Below are 23,645 nucleotides of genomic sequence, written 5' to 3'. Positions count from 1 at the left end.
AAAGAGCTGATATCTCCATCCCAAGGACATCCTTACCCTGGCATAAGGCACACAAGCATCCTAAATCCCCTATCAACAGGCCAGTCTCAAACTGCTCTGCTTTGGCTATGGAATATCTGCTCAGCTGTTTCTTGCTCCCTTCCCTTCTCCCATTCCCCCCAAAAGGTGTCTGTTTCTGCTCAATCGTGTGCAGGTGCCTTTAGTTCTCAGCTACTCTCCAGAAACCACCGTACTGCCAAAGATACACACCGCAGATGACTGAGCAGAAACTGGGATGCCCTTTGGAGGAAGAAATGGTTTATACGAAGAAGTAGGTAGGATAGTGGATGGAATGGAGCTGCAAGGAGACCAGTGATTTGGATACATGTGTGGGCGGAACAGATATCAGGTACCATATTTGTCCATGATGGTAGTGCTCCTAGGCCTGTCCCTGCTTCATCCCCAAAATTGGCTTCCACAGAAAACAGAAGTACCTTGTGATTTTAAATATTCTCAGGAGTCGGACGCATCTCAACACCGAGATGCCCAGCGGTGACATGATCTTGGTCTCCACCAGGATGGTCTCCAGGATTCCTCCACAAACAATAAAGCAGTCAAAGCGGTTGAAGAGAGATACAAAGTAGGCCTGGAGACCTAAGCTGTACATCTTCAGCAGCATCTCTGCCGTGAAAAGAGCTAGCAGCACCTTATTGGCAGTGTCTCATGAAAAACAGATAAAGAATAATTATTATAATTTAACCCAAAACCACCACCACCACCACAAATCCCACCCACTACTACCAGCAAAACAGCTGAGGTCAGAGTGAAAAGAGAGAAGACTCAGCTCAGCATGCAGCCAAGGAAGTGGGCCTATGTGCTGGCAATCCGTGCATGAAAATGTTTTGCATAGAAGCCCTGGTTTCAATCACAACACTTCCTACATGCATGTATTACACAGCTGTATAACCTCCTTGACAGGAACTGTGCTTTCCAATGCACAACCTCCTGTCACACTTGTCATCTTCCGATGTACAGGTTACAGCTATTGGCTGCCGTGTTATCTGCTGTTGTTTAATTCAGCCTTTCAGCTGCTCTCATTTCCACTGAGGATTCAGCTGTTTATTTCTTAGACTAAAGGGAACTTCATAAATCATTCCTCCCTTCTCACTTCCCTTGTAACCAGAATGTATCATAAATGCCATTTGAGTGACAAACTGGGGAACTTACAGCCCTGAGAATCTACTCTTAAACTGGCAGCCCAAGTACTGCATACACAGATAGCAGTAAACTCCGACTATGTGACCTCACCTGGATCTAAAGGAACTCTCTAGCTGGTAGATAGCTGGCTCCTAACAGCTGAGTCCTCAGTGTTCTCTGAGGCTTTTCATAATGCAGTCATGTATTTAAGATACTGTCTAGCATCCTCTGCAAATAGAGGATTGTGTTTGTATTTGTTTGTAGTTCAAGGCTGGGATTTCAAATACCGGGTCATCAGACCTCATTAACTCTTTCTTTCTCTTTCTCCTTCCCTGTAAGTTTGTTTGTCCCTTGGTTAAAAGGACAGCAAGCAGAACCACCTGCTTCATCTCACCTTGGACCTCTGTAAGCCAGTCTGGCTGGTTGTAATGTTCAGAGGCGATGGTAAGGGTGTTGAGAAACACAAGGAAGATCACCAGCCAGTAGAAAATATTGGACTTGACAGCAGCTCGGCACTTTCTCCTGCAGAACCTGTTCCACCGGCGCCAGTAGCGGCTTGAAACGGGAGAAAGAAAAAAGGGATGAAAAAAATGGGGATGTGTAAGCCATTGCAAATCCCTCAGTTAAGCCCTCCAGCTTTCATTCAGGTGTATTATGGAGTCTGAAGTGATGACAGTGAAAGGCTTTTAAATCCATGCTGGGAGAGAGTCTCCACTACTGCTCAGAGTGACCACAATGTCTGAACAAAACACGGTTCTAAACAAAGTACTAAGATTCTCAGGTAGATGAGCCCTTTGAGCCTTGGTGAGAGGACGCATGTGCTGACCAGAAAGAAAAGGCCTCTAGAGATTTCTTGTTTTCCACAGAAACAGTAAGCTTTTCTTTATTGAATAACTGTGGGGCTGGTCATGGGTCAGATCCAGTGCCCACTGAAGTCAACTTTGAAAGTCTTTCGTTGCCTACAATGGGCCTGGAATTGAGGCCCCCAGAGAGGTGCCGTGTGCTTGTGAGTCTCAGCAAAGAGAGGGAATGTCAAGTGCTCAGCACCTATCAGTATCAGGCCCAATAAGACAGCCAACTCTGTACTGAAAACAATGTCACAAAAAAGTCTGTTTTCTTTGAGATCCATGAGGGACCTCAACATCTTCCCCTGTGCCTGTTGATAAGGATGCCATTTGCTAATAAACAGTACCCCTTTAAATTATGCCTTCCATGAACACAGCCCCTCATGAGTGTCACACTGATTTCTGAGGGTAATTACTAACCACAGAAGGTATTTAAAGCTAATTATACACCTCCTACTCTTCAGAATTTAACTTGCTTAGCAACCAGTTTCCAGGCAACTCTTGGCACTGTATAATACATCTAATAGTTTTTATTATATATATATTACATGACAAGTGGCATGGGAACTTTTCATGGCTAGACCTGTCTCTCTCATTCCCTGGCCAGTGGTAAGCAGTGACCTCGTGCTAGGACAGAGTTCAGCACCTAGACACACTAAAGCCAGATCCAAATACTCCACAACTGCTTAAGAATCTTACAGAAAAATTTTACCAGGTACTCAGCTGTCAATCTTTGTTAGCTAGGTAAAATACTAAAAAATTTTCTACGAAACACAAGTAGTTTGTGTGCGCTCAAGTGGAAGAGAGTCTAGAAGTGTTGTTTTTGAAAAGTGAGAAAATGATTGTAGTGCTTGGGTAATAGAGATACTCTGAAATCATCAGGAAGAAGTGTGTGAGGATCAAATAGCGTTAATGCTGTGGTCTTGTTTTCCAGCCTTCATCTAGTCCAAAATGTGTGTGTACATGCATGAGTGTGTGTGTGCGCGCGCTATACGCGCATGTACATGCATATAGGAATACTTATGCGTTCCTGTGTGTCTACATGTGTCAGCATGCATGTACTGTACATGTGCATTCACATGTACTTGAGTGTATGTGCATGGGTTAATATGACGATTCTACATTATTAGTCACATTTTGTGTATGAGGAAGAAAACAGCAGTTTTCCTGTCTCAATTATTGAGGAAGCCAAAAAATTTCTTATAAAATTCTAGTGTTAGAAGTCTCGCTGGACTTAGAATTCAAAGCCATGAAGCCAATATGGGTCACATACAGGAGAGGGAAATGGACTGGAAACCTTTTTCACAACGAACAAGTATATATTTATAAGCATGATGGAGTAAATTCTGGCAGTATAAGTATATGTCTGGTCAGCCCACGCCCTCTACACATTTCTAAAAGCTGATAAATTATTAAGAATCAAACATCCAGTAGGGAAACTCTGTGGATCCTGCTACAAAAAGGTAAAAGATTCCAACTCTGTGCAGTGGTGGGATGAAGCCTAATTTAACATGGAAGCTCTATCTCTTGAGACATTTACAACTAAAGAGAACAGAACACTACCCAGTGCTATGAAAAGCAAGCCCTTGGGTTGGCCTTTCAGTGGAATGAATATCAGTTGATGATCTAACTGGTCTATCTCTAGCTTTCTATAATTTTATGACCCAATGTTACCAATGGGGAAGCTTTCAGGAGCTGAGCCAACACACCAGCAAATGTGAATGTCCGAGATAAGTGTCACCTCTAACTCTTGGGCCTTATTTCAGTCTAATATTAAGTAAAATAGTCACTGATTTTGGTGGATGATTGACTAAAATCTATCAACACTGGGAATAGCTTAGAACTATTCATGTGCCATGGCGACAGTGAAAGATTATTTTAAAAGGTGGGATACAAAACCAGTGGAATGACAAAAAAAAATACTATATTTTACTCACCTAAACTTAGATTTGGAGATCCGATGCCTGAAAGATAAGAGTTACTGTTAGTGCTTCTAAGTGAACTGTACACTCTAGACCTCCATGAGAACAGCAATAGAAAGAAGTAAGAATAAGCACAATGGATTCCCAATGCATATTGTTTTCCTCTTTGAACACTGTAATCCACGCCACTGGTGGTTGCCCTGGCAGAAGAAGAGTACAGTCTTGTTAGTAAGAGGAGGGGGAGTGGTGCCATGTGAACCTGAGGATTCCGTCACCTACATCATCAATGAAACAGCCCTTCTGTTATATAAGAGGTCATTCTGATGCCAAGGGTTACCATAACCCTGTTACCAAATATCTTATACAAATGTGACCATCTTCTTCTTTTTCCTTTTGTCATTGAAGAGTTAGAGTCCTCTGGATTTTACTTTTATATGAAATAAATGTATGTTAATATAGAAATATTAACACTTTGCCTTTATATAGCACCTTTCACCTGAGGCTCTTGGAGCACTTTGCAAAGGGTGTTGGTGGTAAATATCATCTTCATTTTGTTGAAACTAAGGTATAAAGGGTTATGACCAACAACTTCAAATTTGGATGCCTACAGTCACATGTAGTCATGTAAATTAAAGTGGCCTGATTTACACTGTGATTTACAAAGGCACTGAGAGCCCACAGTTTCCATTGACTTCAGTGGAATTTGCGGGTGCTCAGCACCCTGGAAAATCAAACCACTTTCATCCTAAATATGTATTTTAGTGTCTAATTTGAGGAACCCAAGTTTAATGACCTAGGTGACTTACTGCAAGTCACAGGCAAAGCCAAGAATAGACTCCCAATCCTTTTCTCTGATCATTACACTACCCTGCCTATTAACACACAAATGTAAAGTTTAAATGACCTTAATGTAGCTGTGGAAAACAACAATAACCAAATAAAAGCTCTTCAGAACATAAGGGGATCTGCACACGCTCTAGTCGGTGAGAAATTTCTGTTGAGTTGCCCAGGAATGTCTCATCTTAAAGCTCCATCTAAGGAAACTGATACACTGCTGATGATAGTTGTCAGCAAAAGGTTCCCCTGAACCCACTTAAAAATTGTTTAGCTGCTAGCATAGATGGGACAAAATCATTATGGAGTTTTAACCATCTCTTAACCATGCTTTTTATAGTGATGTTAAAAATGGTTTTGTCCCTGTGCAGGGAGATCTGTCACTGACAGACCAGATGCCAATGGGTCAGTTTCTTTATCTGGAAGGGATTTTAGAGATAGAAACATATTTCACCAGCAGATGGTCCAAATAAAGAAAAATCCTCTGCACTGAATGCATCTCTCCTGCTGTGTCATATGCAAGGAAGACTAGGCCACACACCAGCCTGCAGTGAATATAGATAACACCACAAAAATATTTTCCTAAAGAAGAAGAAATAATGTATCTTCTAAATATAATACATTGCTGAAAAAAACAATGGGAGCTTAAAAGTGAATGGGGTAATGAGGTACATCCTTAATATTATGAGGTTCCAAATACTGTAATTTGGAAGAAGTTTTGTTTTGAAAAGCCACCTCTATAGGTTGTACAATATGTAGATTTAATGAATGTTCAGCTTTAAAGAATGTTTTAAAAGTATGACCTAAAACAAATCAGAATTTGTGAACATGCAATAGGAGAGAGAGAGCGCAGTCAGAGCAAGGGACAAGTCACAGAGAATGGAAGCAAGAAGTCAAAGGGTGTAAGAGAGAGATAGAAAGATGCACAGAGAATGAGAGGAGAGGTCACTCCTAGAGAACGGTAGGGAGGAACAAGGGAGAGAGGTGGAAAGAGGAAGATGTCGTGGGGGAGATGACCAATGGAAGGTGAAGGACAGAAGTTTAAAGACCTCTGGGGACCCCACGGGCTGAATTCAAGGGTCCCTCCTGCTTTACTAAAAAAGGAAGCTGTGTGGCAGTTAAGGAACCTTTTATTTAGGTAAACAAAAAGTTGTGGCAGGTGTTATACTTATCCTGCATGTGATAATTACATCTCTGATGCACAAGGAGCTGCGGCAAAGTGCCTTCACTTCTCTGTCAGGCTAGCTAATAACCTTTCCACTGCTTTGGATGCCCTTCTGCTAGGGCAGAAGGTTTATCCCATGGGGGTGCTATATATCTATAGCACAGGTCAGGGAAGGAAGAAGATATTTTTATCTAGAGCCAGAATAAAAGGGGGAAATGTGAATTCTGAAAACATAACTTGTATAATACGATTGATTCTACAAACTCGGAAACATTATGTACAGTAGGCCAGCTAGTCCGTAACACTCCTCTCAACTGACCCTTACTACCACAGGCCTCCTGCCTTTCAGAACCACAGTCATCCTTCTCACACAAACACATGCTGTTATATCTATTTCCAGGGCCGCCCAGAGGATTCAGGGGGCCTGGGGCAAAGTGGGGGAGCTGCAGCGTTTGTACTCACCCGCGGCGGTCTAGGTCTTCGGCGGCATTTCAGTGGCGGGGGCCCTTCAGTCGCTCTGCGTCTTCGGCAGCACTGAAGGGCCCCCTGCCGCCGAAATGCCGCCGAAGACCCGGACTGCCGCCGGGCCAGGGCTTGCGGGGCCCCTGTGGGGCCCTGGGCAAATTGCCCCACTTGCCCCCCCCCACCCGAGCGGCCCTGTCTATTTCTATTGCTGTCAACAGACTGGATTCTGGTCCCTTGTTACAAACCTTTTGTGCCACTGCAAAATTACACCTGCCTGAGGTTCAGGGTGGACAAGATTTAGTGCTGGACAAAGTGATGAGTTTAAGACCAATACTTCACAACCCTACTATGTTAAGAGCTTTATGTCACTGGGAAAGAGAGCTTCCTCGTTTTCCAATGAAACACAACTTTTACTTCTAGCTCTGGAAGGTCTTCAGATATTGGACCTTACAATCCTGACATTTAAAATACAGGAAAGCTATTTTAGATCATTATTAGATGTTTTTAGAGCTCTCTCTGAGTAGAGTTAGACTCATGATAGTTTAACTCACCTAAGTTTAAAGAAGGAAGGACGCCAAAATAGTCCCCTGTTTGGTTTTTAATTCCCTAAAACTTTTTCTAAAATTGTATCTCCATAAATCTGTAACATATAACAGATAGTATGTGGGGTATAAAGAGTTAATGAGTTCAGGGTGATCTGCATAAATCACAGAAATCTGCTATAGCCCAGATTCTTACTGACAAAACCTTTACAGAACACCATCACACATCAGACCACCAAGTATTCCATAGGAGACAAACAGAAAGATGTTTATGAAGAAATGTGTGATACTCTGGTATGAAAGCTATACAGAAATAAAATCTATTGCACTGAGAATGGGGAGGATTTAGGCACCAATATAACTGTGCATCTACCAGGACAGCAATTCTGGGAACACCTTACAGGTCTCTAAGCATGTAATATAAAAGGTAATAATTGGAGATATACCAATCTCCTAGAACTGGAAGGGACCTTGAAAGGTCATCAAGTCCAGCCCCCTGCCAGTGCCTTCACTAGCAGGACCAATTTTTGCCCCAGATCCCTAAGTGGCCCCCTCAAGGATTGAACTCACAACCCTGGGTTTAGCAGGCCAATGCTCAAACCACTGAGCTATTGTACAGATATTCTCAGTGTAAAGATTTTACCAAAATATAACCATGCAATTATTTGTCAACCTTGGTCACAGCTACTACTATACTGTATAACCTCCTAAGTAATTATCTTCCTGATGAAAGGCAGGGGGCTGGACTCGATGACCTTTCGAGGTCCCTTCCAGTTCTAGGAGATTGATATATCTCCAATTATTATTATTTACAAACCCCCATGGACACAACTAAAAGCTCTCAGAACAACAATAGCATAGAAATTCACTTATTGTAACTCTAGGATGTACAAAACTTTTGGGATCTTCATCATATCCAAGGAGGTGCATTGTTCAGACCTCAGATTTAACACTAATCCTAGTGTTGTGACACTGATTGCATGTTGAAATGACACAGGTTAGTGGTGCAGTTAATGGTCAAACAGTAAAACAAAACTTTCCAGATAACATTTTTTCCTGATTAATTTAAAGGTCCTACAAAAATTCCTTGCTTGTTTCAACTCAGGATTTTGGAATGCCTGAAACAGAGACAACCACCAAAAGATCCCATTTTATACCTTTCATGCGACAAATGCATGCGACACAAATGCAGGACACTTTAGGAAGATCAGTCAGTTTCAGGCATGTACCCAGCAATAAAGCTAGTAAAATTGTTAGAGATGAATTCTGCTCTCAGATGTGCCTGTGTAATTCCTATGGCAGTCACTGAACTAAGCTCTTCTTTCAGGTACATTCTGTGTAACCCCATTAACATCAGTGGAGATGCACAAATGTAAATGATGATAGTAACTGTCCCTTTGTGTATTAACTAAAGGCTTCTAGTAAACTGGGACACAGTACTAATGACAAAAGGACAGTTAACTTTGCTTCTAATACGGGTTCAGATATTCCCATGACTCCACTGTCACTTGATGGGAAGATCTTTACTTGACAACTATACTCAGTCTCCTGGCAGAATCAGTGAGCTGAAGCAATGCCTGGAGATTGATGCCATTTCTCCTTTCCTGTTCTCTCACTGTAGTATTGCTCTGACTCCACGGGAATTAAAGAGCAACTCCAACCTGACTGGATGGGCACTGAATTGTACTGGAGTGATAGCTGCTGGCCAGCAGTGGTAAGAGACAGCAGAGCATCTCCATAAAATCATAGAATCAAAGAAGATTAGGGTTGGAAGAGACCTCAGGAGGTCATCTAGTCCAACCTCCTGCTCAAAGCAGGACCAACCCCAACTAAATCATCCCAGCCAGGGCTTTGATAAGCCAGGCCTTAAAAACCTCTAAGGATGGAGATTCCACCACCTCCCTAGGTAACCCAGTCCAGTGCTTCACCCCCCCCCCAGTGAAATAGTATTTCCTAATATCCAACCTAGACCTTCCCCACTACAATTTGAGACCATTGCTCCTTGTTCTGTCATCTCCACCACTGAGAATAGCCTAGCTCCATCCTCTTTGGAACCCTCCTTCAGGTAGTTGAAGGCTGCTATGAAATCTCCCCTCACTCTTCGCTTCTACAGACTAAATAATCCCAGTTCCTTCAGCCTCTCCCCAGAAGTCATGTGCCCCAGCCCCCTGATCATTTTTGTTGCCCTCCCCTGGACTCTTTCCAATTTATCCACAGCCTTTCTGTAGTGGGGGGCCCAAAACTAGATGCAGTACTCCAGATGTGGCTTCACCAGTGCTGAATAGAGGGAAATAATCACTTCCTTCGATCTGCTGGCAATGCTCCTACTAATGCAGCCCAATTTGACTCATATCCAGCTTCTCGTCCATTGTAATCCCCAGGTCCTTTTCTGCCGAACTGCTGCTTAGCCAGCCGGTCTCCAGCCCGTAGCAGGGCATGGGATTCTTTCGTCCTAAGTTCAGGACTCTGCATTGTCCCTGTTGAACCCCATCAGATTTCTTTTGGCCCAATCCTCCAATTTGTCTAGATCACTCTGGACCCTATCCCTACCCTCCAGCGTATCTACCTCTCCCACCAGCTTAGTGTCATTCGCAAACTTGCTGAGGGTGCAATCTATCCCCAAATCCATCCTGCTGAAATCTTAAGGTGATTTGCTAGTCAAGGAGTTACACCGCAGGCTGGGAAACTAGACAGGGGTTTTGGAGTCTAATGGATACTCTAGACCTGACTGTGAAGCAAGGGGCGAGGGGGGTGGGGTGGTTTAGGCTAGTCACAGAGTTGGAAATGTGAAGGATCCTCCTCTATAAAGCCAACCTACTGTCCTCTATACACACATCTCATGAGGTAATGGGCTTTGGCCATGAGTACCAATGGTCCAGGCTGTGATACTTGGGAGGGTCGTAGACAAGAAAGAGAAACAAGGGCCAAGCCTGTGCATTTTCCTACTGAACTTAGCAGTGAGTTTCTGGGCTTTTGGCAGAGATTTGTTACCATTGCTCCTGATGCGGCAGCGACCAGAGATTTCGCAGCAGCAAAGGCATCTTTTCAGACACGATTTGCTTGTCAAGCCCAGAACAGCAGCAGCCGTGGCAGACAACAAACCTGCATGTGATCAGCTCTTCCCCCTTCTCCACTGTTCTAGGAGTTGCAAAGGAATTATTCTGCCAGCCAGAAGAGCACAAGGAAAAGCACCAAGGGAAATACACTGATGGATCAGCTGCTGCCAAGAGCTTTCACTATTTACAAGATTTTCAGGACACAGCATATTCAATTGAAAAGCCCGTGTAGCTCATTTATTTTGTTTTATTCTGGCTTTTTTGTTTTAACCCCCTCCCCCCCCCCGTGGAAAACGGTTGGACTATACCAGGACTGAAAGGAAATCCTGGCCAAGATGAAAATGCCAAATGGCTGATTGTTCCAATGAAAGCTGATCATTTGAAGCTGTTTCTTCCTTTGAGTTCAAATGCTTCAACCCTCTACTGTAACCTCCTGGAACATGAGTCTCAACAAGGGTTTTTCTATAGATCAGCCACTCATATAAAAGCAAGAGCTTCATGTCACCCTGCGTATTTCTAGTTGTACTGGAGGACCAGATTTCATGGATGCACCTAGTTCAAAATTCAGTTCCAATGAGGCTAATATTAAGCATGGGTCACTACATGACCTCAGGAATCTAAGCTACAACAACATGGGCTCCAAATTAAAGTTATATCTGCAGGAAATTCATATGATCTTCTGATAAAAATGCAGCATCTCAGATAAATTACTCACTGCTGGGAAGCCCTGTGACTAAGGCTGCTCCTTAATCCAAAATCCATTGCTCCTAGGTCTAGGTTTAACACCAGTTTATTTGTTGCAGAAGATCGTGGGAAACACATTTCAATGCACCTTTTTAAAATAGGTTAGTCACAGCTGTGGTGAGACAGAGGTAAGGTTAGGGTTACCTCTTTCAAATTTTGTCTTTGGGATAAAACTGTTGTGTTACCATTCCAATGCAGATGTTATCACAGTGTGAGGCAACATTATGGTATGAGTGATGTCATGTTGGCACTGCAGAAGTTTTGGGATGCTTGTAGATGGTTCTTGATAGTCTTATCAAATTCAGAACGGTCCCAAAAACTGATATGAATTACAACCACCCTAGGCATTGTGAGCCAAACCCATCCCTGATATAACTCCATTCATGTCCATGGAATTACCCCAGGGATGAATTTGACACAGATATTTTGTTTTTGTTTTGATAAACTGGATGTAAAGCACATTAACCAAATTAAGAAATCCAAATTTAACTCTTCCTAGAACTCCTTCTGTTGGTTTGAAGGTTAGCATCACTCCAGACAGCTCAGCTGAAGAAGGCACTTGCTCTAGGCTTAGGTACTATAGAAGATAGAGATTTCTTTGGAGGATGATTCACCAGGAAACTACTTCTGCTGGAGGGGTGCTCTCCTGATCTTACTGAGAACATATCTCCATGAAGTCAGGTAAGGCTGTCAGGGGAGATTTCCATTTCCAAAAGAGATGCTTGGAATTGGCTTCTTGTGTTGATATTTCTGCCATTCACAGACCTTTTTTTAAGGTTCTACTACTTCATATAAGAACAGAAAGAACATCCGGTAATTCTAAGTCATCTTTAATAACATTGCTTTTCCTTTCCTTCTCCCAAGGGCATGTCTTCCTCTGGTCATAAGTACATTCTGATAGCGAGGTTGAATTGCCAAACTGACAGAGTTAAATACCCTTTAGCTGGATGTCACTAAAAAAATCAACTTTGACTTGAAATCTCCCTATTGCTCCTGTCATGTCCGGTTGTAGTTTGCCCAGCATGATCTCTGCCCTCTGGGAAAAAATGTGCTTATAACAAGACGAAAGTGACTCATTGCCACTGAGATTTTACCAGATTTGTAGAAATGATAATTTGCCTAAAAGACAAACTGAAGCTTTACAAAGCTCATCTAGTTATTTCATTTGTGCATGCAAATTCCAGTGGAAAGATGAACTCACAAAGTTCTGCTAAAAAGTACAGGTCAGGTCTTCAGATGGAGTAAATGGGCATTGCTCAATGGAAGCCAAATGAGCCAAAAAAAAGCCTGTTAGGAACTGAAGATATGGCCCTATACACTTGTGTGAAGAATGCTGAATCTTTCAAACAAGAATTGCCCCTGTATTTTAGAACAAAACTGAACTAATCACTACTTCCCTATTATCAGACTAAATCCTGAAGTCCTTACTCAACCTCTCCTCAAGGAATACACTCATTGAACTTAATAGGTCAAATTGTGAAATTCTTACATAATTTTTTACACGCTCCATGGGGTATTTTGGCTTACATGAGGATTGAACAAGGACTTAATAGGAACTTCAGGATTTAGTACATCCTAACAATCTGAACTTCAGACTTGTTGCTGCCTGAGAGGGAGACATGACAACTGCAATAAACTAGAGATGGGCCCAAGCATCTAAAGTTGGAGAGTTTTCAGATCCAGATTATTGGTTCAGGCCCATTATTAAGACAGGAACCATTGGCAAAATGTGGATCTCAGTCCAGATTTGGGTTTGGATTTCAAACACACTGGTGTGGCCTCTTATTATCGTGGTGGCAGGGAGCGTCTTCCATTTCCCTGATGCTTGGAACAGTATTAATGGGGCCTAGAGGAACCTGTACCCAGTCTTCTTTTGGCCAAAGAAAAGTTTTCTGAGATTCTAGTCTTTTTTTGGAGGAAGGAATGTGAACCCCCTCTCCATAAAACTGTATTGGCTTCAATTTCCCACTATGTTTGAGATGTTCTCAGATATAGTGGAGACTGGTAACTGCAGAGAGATAGCTGCATCTCCCTCCTTGATCCTCAGCTGTCCAACCCTGGTGGAACTTAGAACAGCAATGGGCCTATCTTAATTTCCACCACAGTTGAGGATAAGGTGTAAAGGAACTTTGCTCCACCATGCACCTTCCTGTCCATGCCCAGCCCCTGGAATTCCCCTGACATGTCCTGTCCTTACACTTTAGGTAGGCGGATAGCTGGAGCAGAAAGTAGCAAAGTGGAATTTTCCACTGGTCATGTCTGGCTATTTTAGGCCCACTTTGCACCCCACAGAAACATATATCTAAGAACCTGATTACCTACAGAACTGTGTGTGTTAGCCTCAGTATCCTGGCCACTTTCCAATTAAGGTAATTCTACTCTAGCTGTCAAAATCCCCTCTGCAGTTTCAACACAGGACAAGTCATCCTTCATGTCTCCTAAACCCATGAATGTGCAGTGTCTCTTGGCACTTTCAGATAGCCGTCACTTTTCACCCTGAAGGTGGTTGCACTTCAGTGCTGGAAAAGTGATCCCTACATACACAGACCATGAAGAGCTTGAGGATCCTTTGGGATGAAAAGCATGATATGAATGCACATTGTAATATTAAATTATAGGTGACTATATAGACATTATAATACATTTGCCATTTTTATTATTATTTGTATTACGCTCACGCCTAAGGACCTCACTGTGACAAGCACTCTACACACAAAGGAAAAAAGAGACAGTCCCTGCCACGAAGAGTTCACAATCTAAGTATGCAAAAGGCAACAGGTGGATGCAGCAGACAGATGGAGGGAGCACAAGGGAAAAAGGATAAATAATTTTTCATGAGGTTTGTGAGCTGGGTGATGAAAACAAACTGCACTTGCAAATAACTATGTGCACACCAGATAAGTAATTACAGATGGTGTCAACTGCTGACCAATATTATGGGGCCTAAATTATGCTTGTATAGTATAGGTCCCAGGGAGCTTGAGGCAGATTTTTGCCTCCCTGAGTTCTCCAGTTTGCAAGGGGACTGTGCAGGCTGACCACAGGTGTGCTGGACCTGTTCTGCAGGGCAATTGAGGTAGTGATGTCACTTATAATCCCACCTACCACTTCCTCCCTTTGGCATGACATATGCTCCGGGGTGCACACTGATGTTGCATTCTGCTTGCAATTGTGACCAGCCCTTGTGAGAGCCATGCAAGAGGGTCAGAGAAAATGCCTTTTCCCTCTGCTATGCACTCACACAAGGGCGTGCCATAGGCCAGCACATATTTTAAATACCTTCCAGAAATACTGTCTCACATATTTTGCATATGTGCCCAATAGCTTTTATGACCCATAGCATTTTTTCTGACTGAGGTACTTCTATGTCATCATTAACATTTTTATAAGAAGAGGTACTGTGCTATGTACAGTAATCAGAGCTTGATGTGCAGTGCAAATCCCATTAGTCCTGATAAAAGCGCTGTGCATTGAACTGAGAACATATCCAGAATTCTGGAATCTGGATCCATCACTTTTAAATGGACACTTTTCAAAATAAAAATATGGGGCCCAATGCCGCAACTCTTGAGGCTTGCAGGTTAGTGACCACAGATATATATTTAAATTATATTATCTGTTTTATTAATAACACCTTAAGTAATTAAACCTGAAAGAATTCTGAATATCAAAATGATTTTACATAATATATAACGTTTGCTCGCTTTCTGCCTGTCACTCAGCTCATTAAATCAGACTAGTCAGTTTCACGCTTTGGTTCTCACGTGCTAGCTAGAACAATGCCATTCTGTCTGGGTATCTATCAATACAGGAGAATGTTTAATTTAAAAAAACAAAACAAAACAGTTTTCATCAACTTTAAAAAAAGTAAATTATAGGGCTTGTCTACATGGGGAGTGATTCCAGAATAGCTATTACTGATTAACTCCATGTGCAGACATTCATATTCCAGAATAAGAGTGCCTTATTCTGAAAATCTTATTCTGGAATAAGAGTGTCCTCAGATGAAGTTAATCACTAATCCACTTCAAACTTACACCCTACCTTATACTGCTTTAATTTTCATTTGTAGATAAGACCATGGAAACAGTTCTTTTTATAGTGCACTTGATTCTGGTCTAATTAACACCTGTGTAAATCCTAAATCCCTCCACTGAGCTCAAGAGTCACTTTGGATTTACCTGACTGAGATCAGAATGTGGCCTATTAGGTTTCGTAACTCAACACGTACCATTTTCTTGTTTAAAAACCCTTAAGTTTGCATTTAAAATATTTGGACTTAACCCTTTAAATCAATCTCGCATGCAGTAGAAGCAACATTGAGATCTTTATATATGTACTCACGCCAGCCTAGCACCGCAGTTTTCTCCTTCAATATCTGCTCCTGCCACATTGTCTGTGTTCACGGACTCAGTCTCACTTGTAGGCATGCTCACTGCAAAGGTCAAAGTGAAGAAAAAGCAAAGAGCTGGTGATTACTTTGCAACACATCTATTAGCAACCAATGACAACGGAAGGGCCAGCTTAGCAAAGGACTCCAAATAGCAACATCTGAGCCTTATGCATTGCACCCTACCAAATTCATGGTCCATTTTTATCAATTTCACAGGATTTTAAAAATAATAAATTTCAGGGTTTCAGATGTTTAAATCTGAAATTTTATGGTATTGTAACCGTGGGGGTCCCGACCCAAAAGGGAGTTGTGGTGGTGGTGGGGTCGTAAAGCTATTGTAGGGGGGTCACTTACTTCTGAAGTGCTGCCTTCAGAGCTGGACTGCTGGAGGGTGGCTGCTGGCCAGGCACCCCGCTCTGAAGGCAGCTCCACTGACAGCAGCAGCACAGAGATGAGGGTCACATGGTATGGGGGAGGGGTTGCCACTTTTTGGGGGACAGCAGGGCCCTCCTTATGGGAGCATTGCCAGCAGATCGAGGGAAGTGATTATTCCCCTCTATTTGGCACTGATGCTGAGGTCATCAGTGCCAAGAGGATGCTGTGGTCATCTCTCCCCACACACAGCCAGCCCAAGGCCCCTTTGACCCTGAGCACTGGACCTGGAGCCCGGAAGGGGCAGAGCTGAGGATGTCCCAACCAGGAGCTCCTACTCTGTGCCAAACTCCAGCTGCTAGTTCTGCCGGGCTGCTGCTGGTGGCAGCGCTGCCTTCAGAGCTGGGCTCCCACTCAGCAGCCGTTGAGCTTCTTGCAGCTGGGGGAGGTTCCTGGAGGTGGGTCTGACCCGGCCCCAGTAGTAGCTCCTGCAGAGGAAGAGGAAGTCCCATCCCTTCCCATCCTGGCCAGGACTAGCAGCTGAAGCCTGGTGCAGAGTAGGAGCCTCTGGGTGGGGTGCTAGTCCTGCCCCTCCTCTACAATAGCCAGATTTCACAGGGGATGCCAGAATTCATGGTCTGTGATGCGTTTTCCATTGTCGTGAATTTGGTAGGGCCCTACTTATGCAGTTTGCTGAGCAAGTCTGTGGCCTTATTGCATAGGTCAGGCCAGGCAGGTATAGCTTAAGTATATACACAAGTCCCCCAATCAGAAAAGAGTGGGACAAGAGCTGCTGCTCGGCTTCTTTCAGTGAATTAGTCTCTTGAAAGTTTATAAATAGGATGAATGGAAACTGGAGGGAAAATTTGGCAAAACCACCAAAGAGATTAACAGTGAAACATTTAAAAAAACATTCCTTTATTTATGCATGGTCTACATTTTTTAAAATTAATAATATATGTTCTGGTGAACTGAGTGCTGCTGAAAAGTACCAGAGTCACAGCTCTTGTGACTGAAGTCCTCTGTTATCTGAAAAGCAGCTACAGCACAACCAGCAGTGATGCGATCCTCCCCAAAACAGCCCATCATTGTGCCTCAACCTTACACCTGGAGCAATGAGATCTCTAGGAATGAGAGAGTAGCTCAGTTTCTATGGCCCATTCAATCTTTGGCCCGACTTTCTAGAGTTTCCAACAAGGAAGCTAATGAATCCTGACTGTGGTGGAGTTTTTGTTTGAACACCTGTCAATTAAGAATGCGGCTGAGTCAACTAACTTATTACATGCATGTCAGTGAGCAGCCATTATACTGTAATCCACATCTACCTGATCTGTTTTTGAACAGGGGACTGACTTCCTAGACCATTATTAATCCCCTAAACCTTTCATTCCACCAAGAGTTCATGGAACAAGACAACTCCAACTGAGTAACTGCTTGTGTCCCTTGTTGGGAGAATTAAAATACCTCCTTAGCATATATCTGTCTGAGGTCATATGGCACAAAGGATAGCACTTCTCCCCATGTGCCTTTCCTCCCTCCCTACTTTCCAAATACACAAAATGAATTAAAGACAAAGAAATGACTCTTCAAGCTGAATGGCATGATAGGAGTTGGACAGATGTCTGATAGGGTGTCAGAACATGACTTACGTTAGCAGATGAACAGATGTCAGTGGGACTTTAGAGTATGCTGTGTATTAGCGGCTGGAAAGATATCTAATGGGCTGTCAGAACATGTTGTGTATTACTAAGAACACAGCTATTGTTAGCAATAAGACAGACATCTGATGGGTCACCAGAGCAAGAGCTAAACTAACACCAGGAGATAAACCTGATGGTCCTTCAGGGTATGCTCTGCATTTGCAACTGGGGAGATGTCCAATGGGCCATGAGACCAGGTCCTCTTTTAGCAGCTGGAGAGAGATCTGATGGCCCTTCCAAACATATCCTGTATTCTTGCTTCAGTGCACAGTCTTCCCTCTTCTTCAACCTAACGATCTCTAGCATTTCTACTTTGTCTCTTATGGAGAGCTAAATTTTTTAGATTGTGTTTTTGGGCACTGAATGAAATATTTGACACTGTGGCACTCCCTCCAACATGACCAAATGCATTGCTCCAAGTGTGTCCACTCCTTTACATAATCTTATGAGCTGGGTGAAATCTTGTTATGGGTTGAGTTAAAACTCCATTGAGACTGAAAGGTGTGAACGCACCACTCAATTAACATTACTGTAAGCATAAGCCCTCACTTAAAACAAGAAGAGTGGTGAAATCTGCCCAGGAGCTTTTGGGTGAATATTGCTTTGGATAGGGGTGAGTGTGGGAGGGGAGAGGAGACAACAGACTGAAAAAGACAAGAACAGAGAGGCAGATGCAAAATGCTAGAATGCCTAGCAGTAGCCTTTAAGCACAGGGTGACGCTGGAAAAAAGGTAGAGGAGAGCGACTTTGGGTCTGCTGGCTAGAGAGGCTTGGGACTGTAAGCTAAGAAACTGCTCCTTTTGTTCCTTCTTTCTCCTGGGTTTGTAGAAGGAAGATCTTATACATTCCTTGTAAATAAACAAGATTACAACAAAGAAAATACCAGACTCCATCCATTTCTACTTCCAACTAGAACATTTCTAGGGTCCTGAACTTTGATTAGCTGCTTAGGTCAAAAAGAGGCAACAATAACATATCTGCTCTTATTGTCTTATTTGCTTGGAGAAACAACCCAAGAAACGAGCTAGATTAATATTTTGATGCACAAGAAACCGCCAAGCAAACTGAAAAAGAAACTGAGCCACAAGGTTAACATTTGATCATACTGTCTGACCCCCACCTCTAGGAAAACAAAACAGAGTTATTTGGCACATACTCTTCTGATATGAAGTGAAGCACCTTCAAGACACATTTGAGCTTGATTGCAAATGGAAAACAGTTTTGAAGATATTAGAAAAAGGTTGCTTTGCAATAGGAGTTATTACCTCAAACACATATACAGGACACCACATAAGCAATAGAAGGAGTGAGCCACATACATGCATAAATATACTTACGTACAATATATATACATATACACACACGTTATGGACACAGAGCGCAGTGGAACATTACCATGGGTTTCTGTGGAGTGACTAAACCAAGCAAACTTCCCTTTCTTCTTATCAGGCAAGCCAGCAGGAGTGCTTCCTTTCACAGACAAGATGGTCAGTGTCAAGTACCAGGAACAAGACATCAATAGAGAGCATGCAGCCAGTGACAGGCAAAAGAAAAAAACAAGGAACTCAGCTTACACATATGACATCCACTTCTGTCTGAAAACTTCATCATGAATTAAAAATACAAAATGGAAAATAAAGGCAAATGGAAGTATGAAATATTACAACATACACTGTCAGAGGAGAATCCTCCCTTTCTTTCTGCTCTTAGTTACAAGCTGAATCCTGCAAGCATCAAGCCATTGAGTTAAAGTTGTGGGCCAAATCCTTGTCCCACTGATGTGAATGGCAAAATTCCCGAAGAGTGACTAATCTAGCTATCTGTTCTCCAAACTGTGATTGCCTTGCTCCTGGGAGTAGTCCCATTGAAGTCAGTGGGACTTGTTGCATAAATAAGGCAATCACAATTTGTCCCCAAGTTATATGGCTGCATTGTGGGCAATGGGGCCAGGATTTGGACTAGCCCATGTTTGAATACACATTTGTTTGATTTCCTCCGCTGGGTTGGCAATGCTGCTACTTGAAAGCTCTTGGTAGACTGCTGTGAATACAATTCTCTGTTTTATGCCGATTTCCAGAGATTACTAAAATCTACCAAGCAGGCCCAGAGGAGCCAAACAACAGAGTCATGCCCAGACTGAAATAAGGCTGTTGAGTCTTTTTCCCCACACTATGTCTCCTGCTTTCCACCTGAAGTTACACTGAGCATACACCCACTGACGTTCTGGTATGTGGGTTTGTATGGCATTATAAAACACGGATCCACTGTTTATTACACACGAGTGGCCAGATCCTCCACTAATCTTGCTTCTGCTCTCTGCAGGCGGGTCTGCCTGACCTAAATTCGAGTAGACCAGGTGGGCGAGGTAATATCCTTTATTGGACCAACTTCTGTTGGTGAGAGACAAGCTAATTAGAGTGCACTGAGGGCTGCACTGCAATGGCCACAAAGGCTCAAATCACAGCCAAGGATCAGCATAGTAGAGACGTGGTCAAACTGTGCCTTGCACTCTTTTACAGTTAAAGTGCAGCTCCTGGAGCCCCCATGCACCTCCCCACCATTCTCTGCCTTCAGGACTGGGAAGGGGGAGCTCGGGGCTTCTGCTTGTGGCAGGGTAGTGGGACGAGGGGCTTCTGCCCTGCAGGGAGGGGGGGTCTAAGGGCTTTAGCTCAGTGCGGGGGCATTAGGGCAGAAGGCCCACACCTCTGCAAGCACCATCCCACGGGGCAGGTTGCACGTTTCTTGCAGCTCTCAAACTTCTGAAGATTATTGTATGCAGCTCGTAGGGTCAATAAGCTTGGCCACTCCTGGCATAGCACATTGTCATGCACTCGGGCATGGCTACATTAATGTAATTTTTAGTTGTAAAACGCAACATAGGTGGAAGATGTCCACAGCAATAAATGCTATAAATCCCTATGTGTATGCCAGAGGAGCCACAGCCTAGAGGTTAATGTGCAGGGCAGACAGGAGAACTGGGCTCATATTCCCAGCTCTGCTACAGCCTCCTTAGGCAAATCACTTTAACCTTTCTGTGCCTCATCTCCCCCATCAAGATAAAGGGGAGAATCATACAGTAACTCCTCATTTAACGTTGTCCCACTTAACATTGTTTCAATGTTACGTCCCTGCTCAATTAGGGAACATGCTCCTTTAAAGTTGTGCAATGCTCCCTTATAACGTCATTTGGCTGCCTGCTTGTAAGATTCTGTGGAAGAGCAGCGACTTTACAAGGGAGCCTTGCACAAGTTCCGCTTCTCCGCCTCCTCCCCCTCCCTCTCAGCGCTTCCCCCACCGCCAAACAGCTGTTTGGCGGCGCTTAGGAGTTCTGGGAGGGAGGGGCAGAAGCTAGGAAGCACCGTGTCTCTGCTCCTCCCCCTCCCTTCCAGAAAATCCTAAGCGCCACTAAACAGCTGCAGTGCTTAGGACTTTCTGGGAGGGTGGGGGAGGAGCAGAGACACAGTGCTTCCCTGCTCTGCCCCTCCCTCCCAGAAAGTCCTAAATGCCACCAAACAGCTGTTTAGCGGTGCTTATGATTTTCTGGGAGGGAGGGGGAAGAGTGGAGACGTGGGGCTTCCCTGCTCCTCCCTCTCCCTCCCAGCATTTCGTGCTTAGGACTTTCTGGGAGGGAGAGACAGGAGCGGGGAAGCACTGCGTCTCCACTCCTCCCCCTCCCTCCCTCCCAGAAAGTCCTAGCTATTTGGCGGGGCTTTGGACATTGGGGGGAGGGATGTGGCGTGCTCCGGAGAGGAGGTGGAGTGGGGGTGGGAAGAGGTGGGCCTGGAGCGGAGCGGGGACAGGAAGAGGTGGGCCTGGAGCATTCCCGGCAAAATCCGAGCCTGTTCTCCGAGGAAGGTGTCGCTGCTGCTGCAAAGGTGCTTCCTAGCGTCCTTGCTTGCAGCAGGCTGTGCCTGTGTGGGGTAAGCCAGGGCACTTCCCAACCACAGAACAGTACAGTATTGTACAGTATACAGTATAATGCCTTTTGTCTGCCCCAAAAAAATTTCCTTGGAACCTAACCCCCCACATTTACATTAAATCTTATGGGACAATTGGATTCGTTTAACATTGTTTCACTTAAAGTTGCATTTTTCAGGAACATAACTACAACATTAAGTGAGGAGTTACTGTACTCACGTTCCCCACAGGCATGGTGCAAAGCTTCATATGTTCATGTTTGTAAAGCATTTTTAGCTCCTCAGAATGAGCTAATTACTGTATCATTCATATATCTACATTATTGAAGAGAGCAAGTCTACAGCAGGGTTCAAATGCACAGTAGTCCAACGGTGAGCCAGTGCCTATTAAACAGTTGGCTGACTCCCCGTTACTCAGAAGCACTAGTCGCCTAAGATGAACAGAGCGCCAGCCTTGCTGCAGCAGGAGGGACTTACTTTTCAACGCCGAAACGAAGGAGGCAGAGGCACACACAGACTGGGACGGGGGAGGAGGGGGCATTCTTATCTTACCGTATTCACAGAGATGCAAAACTTGTTAATGGCACCCAGACTTTAGACTTGAAATAAGGTGCACATTTTTAACAGTGAAGGTAATTAACCATTGGAATAATTTACCAGGGAATGCAGTGGAGAATCCATCACTGGACATTTTTTAAATCACGATGGCATGTTTTTCTAAAAGATATGGTCTAGTTCAAACACAAATTAATTCCAGGAAGTCCTATGGCCTGTATTATACAGGAGGTCAGACCAGATGATCACAATAGTTCCGGCCGGCTTTATAATCTATGGCTCTATTAATCAAAAGTGGGAGTGGATTATCCTCTGTAGTTCTTGTGCCCTGTGCTCCTCTCCCCTGTGGTGCTTCATGATGGGTGGATTCCCCCATCACTGGCTCCCCACCTACCTCTAAAAAACTATTGCATGCATCCATGCAAGGAATCCCCATGGAGCTGGGCTCTGCAGCGTGCAGAAAACACCACCCTGTATGAGCTCCCCAAACCCACCCTTAACTGCCTCAGAGGAGACTGATGAAGCATCCATACACTACACACTTCACACTGCAGGTGTCTGCTCATCCTGGCACCCAAGGCTAAAACAAAGAACGATCTCTCATTGCTGCATGCCTTGAATGACATTGTCCAACCCTCATTTCAACAGAAGGTCAAGCAACCAAGTGTGAATGAGGCCAAACGTCCCCACAGTGCAGCACACCAACAGCAGCAGCTTGTTAAAGGGGGCAGCCGGTACAAACAGCACGCAACCTGCCCCCATCCTCCTGCACTGTAATGCCCTACCAGCAATCAGAGCTGCTTAAGGGGCCCTCAGGGCAGAGAGCACAAAGACTGCACCACCTGAAAAAGCAGTGTGAGTGTTCCAGTGACAGACACCACACTTATTCTCATGGAGGCAAGAGTGCTGTGCCTGGCCAGTTATGATGGAACTCCCAGCACCTTCAGATTTACCCTTGTTCATCATACCCACAATGCACTTTTGTTGATAAATCCCCTGATTAGCTAAATGTCCACAAATTAGGCCAGGGTTATGGCTTTCAAAAAAAAAAAAAGGCAAATCAAACGACTCTTTAAGAGTCATGGGGGAGTGTGTCTAGTGGTTTGCTCTGCGTACCAGGAATGCAGCTTTCTGGGTTCTATTTTCCGCTCTACTACTAATTTACTATGTTGCTTTGGCCAAGCCACTTAGCTTCCCTGTAAAAGTCAGTCCTGGTGTGTAAGTAGAAGTAACTCCACTGAACTCAAGTTAATCCAGCTGCAAAATAACACTTAGCTGATAAGCACGTTTTGAAGCTTAATTAACATTCATAAGTATTCTGAAATTCTCAGTTAAAAGGCACTACAAAAAGGCCCAGTATGTATTAATTAATTGTTAGTGTTGTTATATGCTAGGGAGTAGTATAAACATATTGCTCGAGCATGCAGGGGTGTAATCAGGAAACCCAAAGTACAATTGGAGTTGCAGCTAGCAAGGGATGTGAAGGGTAACAAGAAGGGTTTCTACATGTATGTTAGCAACAAGGAGGAGGTCAGGAAAAGTGTGGGACCCCTACTGAACGGGGGAGGCAACTTAGTGACAGATGATGTGGAAAAAGCTGAAGTACTCAATGCTTTTTTTACCTTGGTCTTCACAGACAAGGTCAGCTCCCAGACTGCTGCACTGGGCGGCACAGTATGGTGAGGAGGCGAGTAGCCCTCAGTGGTGAAAGAACAGGTTAAGGACTAGTTAGAAAAGCTGGACATGCATAAGTCCATGTGGCCCAATGCAATGCATCCGAGGGTGCTGAGGGAGTTGGCTGATGTTATTGCAGAGCCATTGGCCATTATCTTTGAAAACTCGTGGTGATCAGGGGAGGTCCTGGACAATTAGAAAAAGGCAAATATAGTGTCCATCTTTAAAAAAGGGAAGAAGGAGAATGTGGGGAACTACAGACTGGTCAGGCTCACCTCAGTCCCC

At 43.9% G+C, this 23,645-nt stretch overlaps 1 protein-coding gene across 1 annotated transcript in view; it reads right to left on the bottom strand.

Annotated features, from left to right (window-relative positions):
• The window catches only part of CACNA1C (calcium voltage-gated channel subunit alpha1 C), a 636,517-nt gene that overhangs the window by 130,959 nt on the left and 481,913 nt on the right, over window positions 1–23,645 (bottom strand). The window contains exons 10-14 of the mRNA XM_044991489.1: window positions 18,610–18,684; window positions 15,094–15,184; window positions 3,959–3,985; window positions 1,571–1,731; window positions 474–699 (exon numbers count right to left, since the gene is read on the bottom strand). Coding sequence (XP_044847424.1) covers window positions 474–699; window positions 1,571–1,731; window positions 3,959–3,985; window positions 15,094–15,184; window positions 18,610–18,684 — 580 coding nt within the window. The remainder of the gene's footprint in view (window positions 1–473; window positions 700–1,570; window positions 1,732–3,958; window positions 3,986–15,093; window positions 15,185–18,609; window positions 18,685–23,645) is intronic.

Source organism: Mauremys mutica, chromosome 1 (assembly GCF_020497125.1).
Source record: "Mauremys mutica isolate MM-2020 ecotype Southern chromosome 1, ASM2049712v1, whole genome shotgun sequence".
Classification (NCBI taxonomy): domain Eukaryota; kingdom Metazoa; phylum Chordata; order Testudines; family Geoemydidae; genus Mauremys; species Mauremys mutica.
The sequence above is the reverse complement of the archived record's forward strand: the minus strand, read 5'-3'. Positions and strand labels throughout refer to the sequence as shown.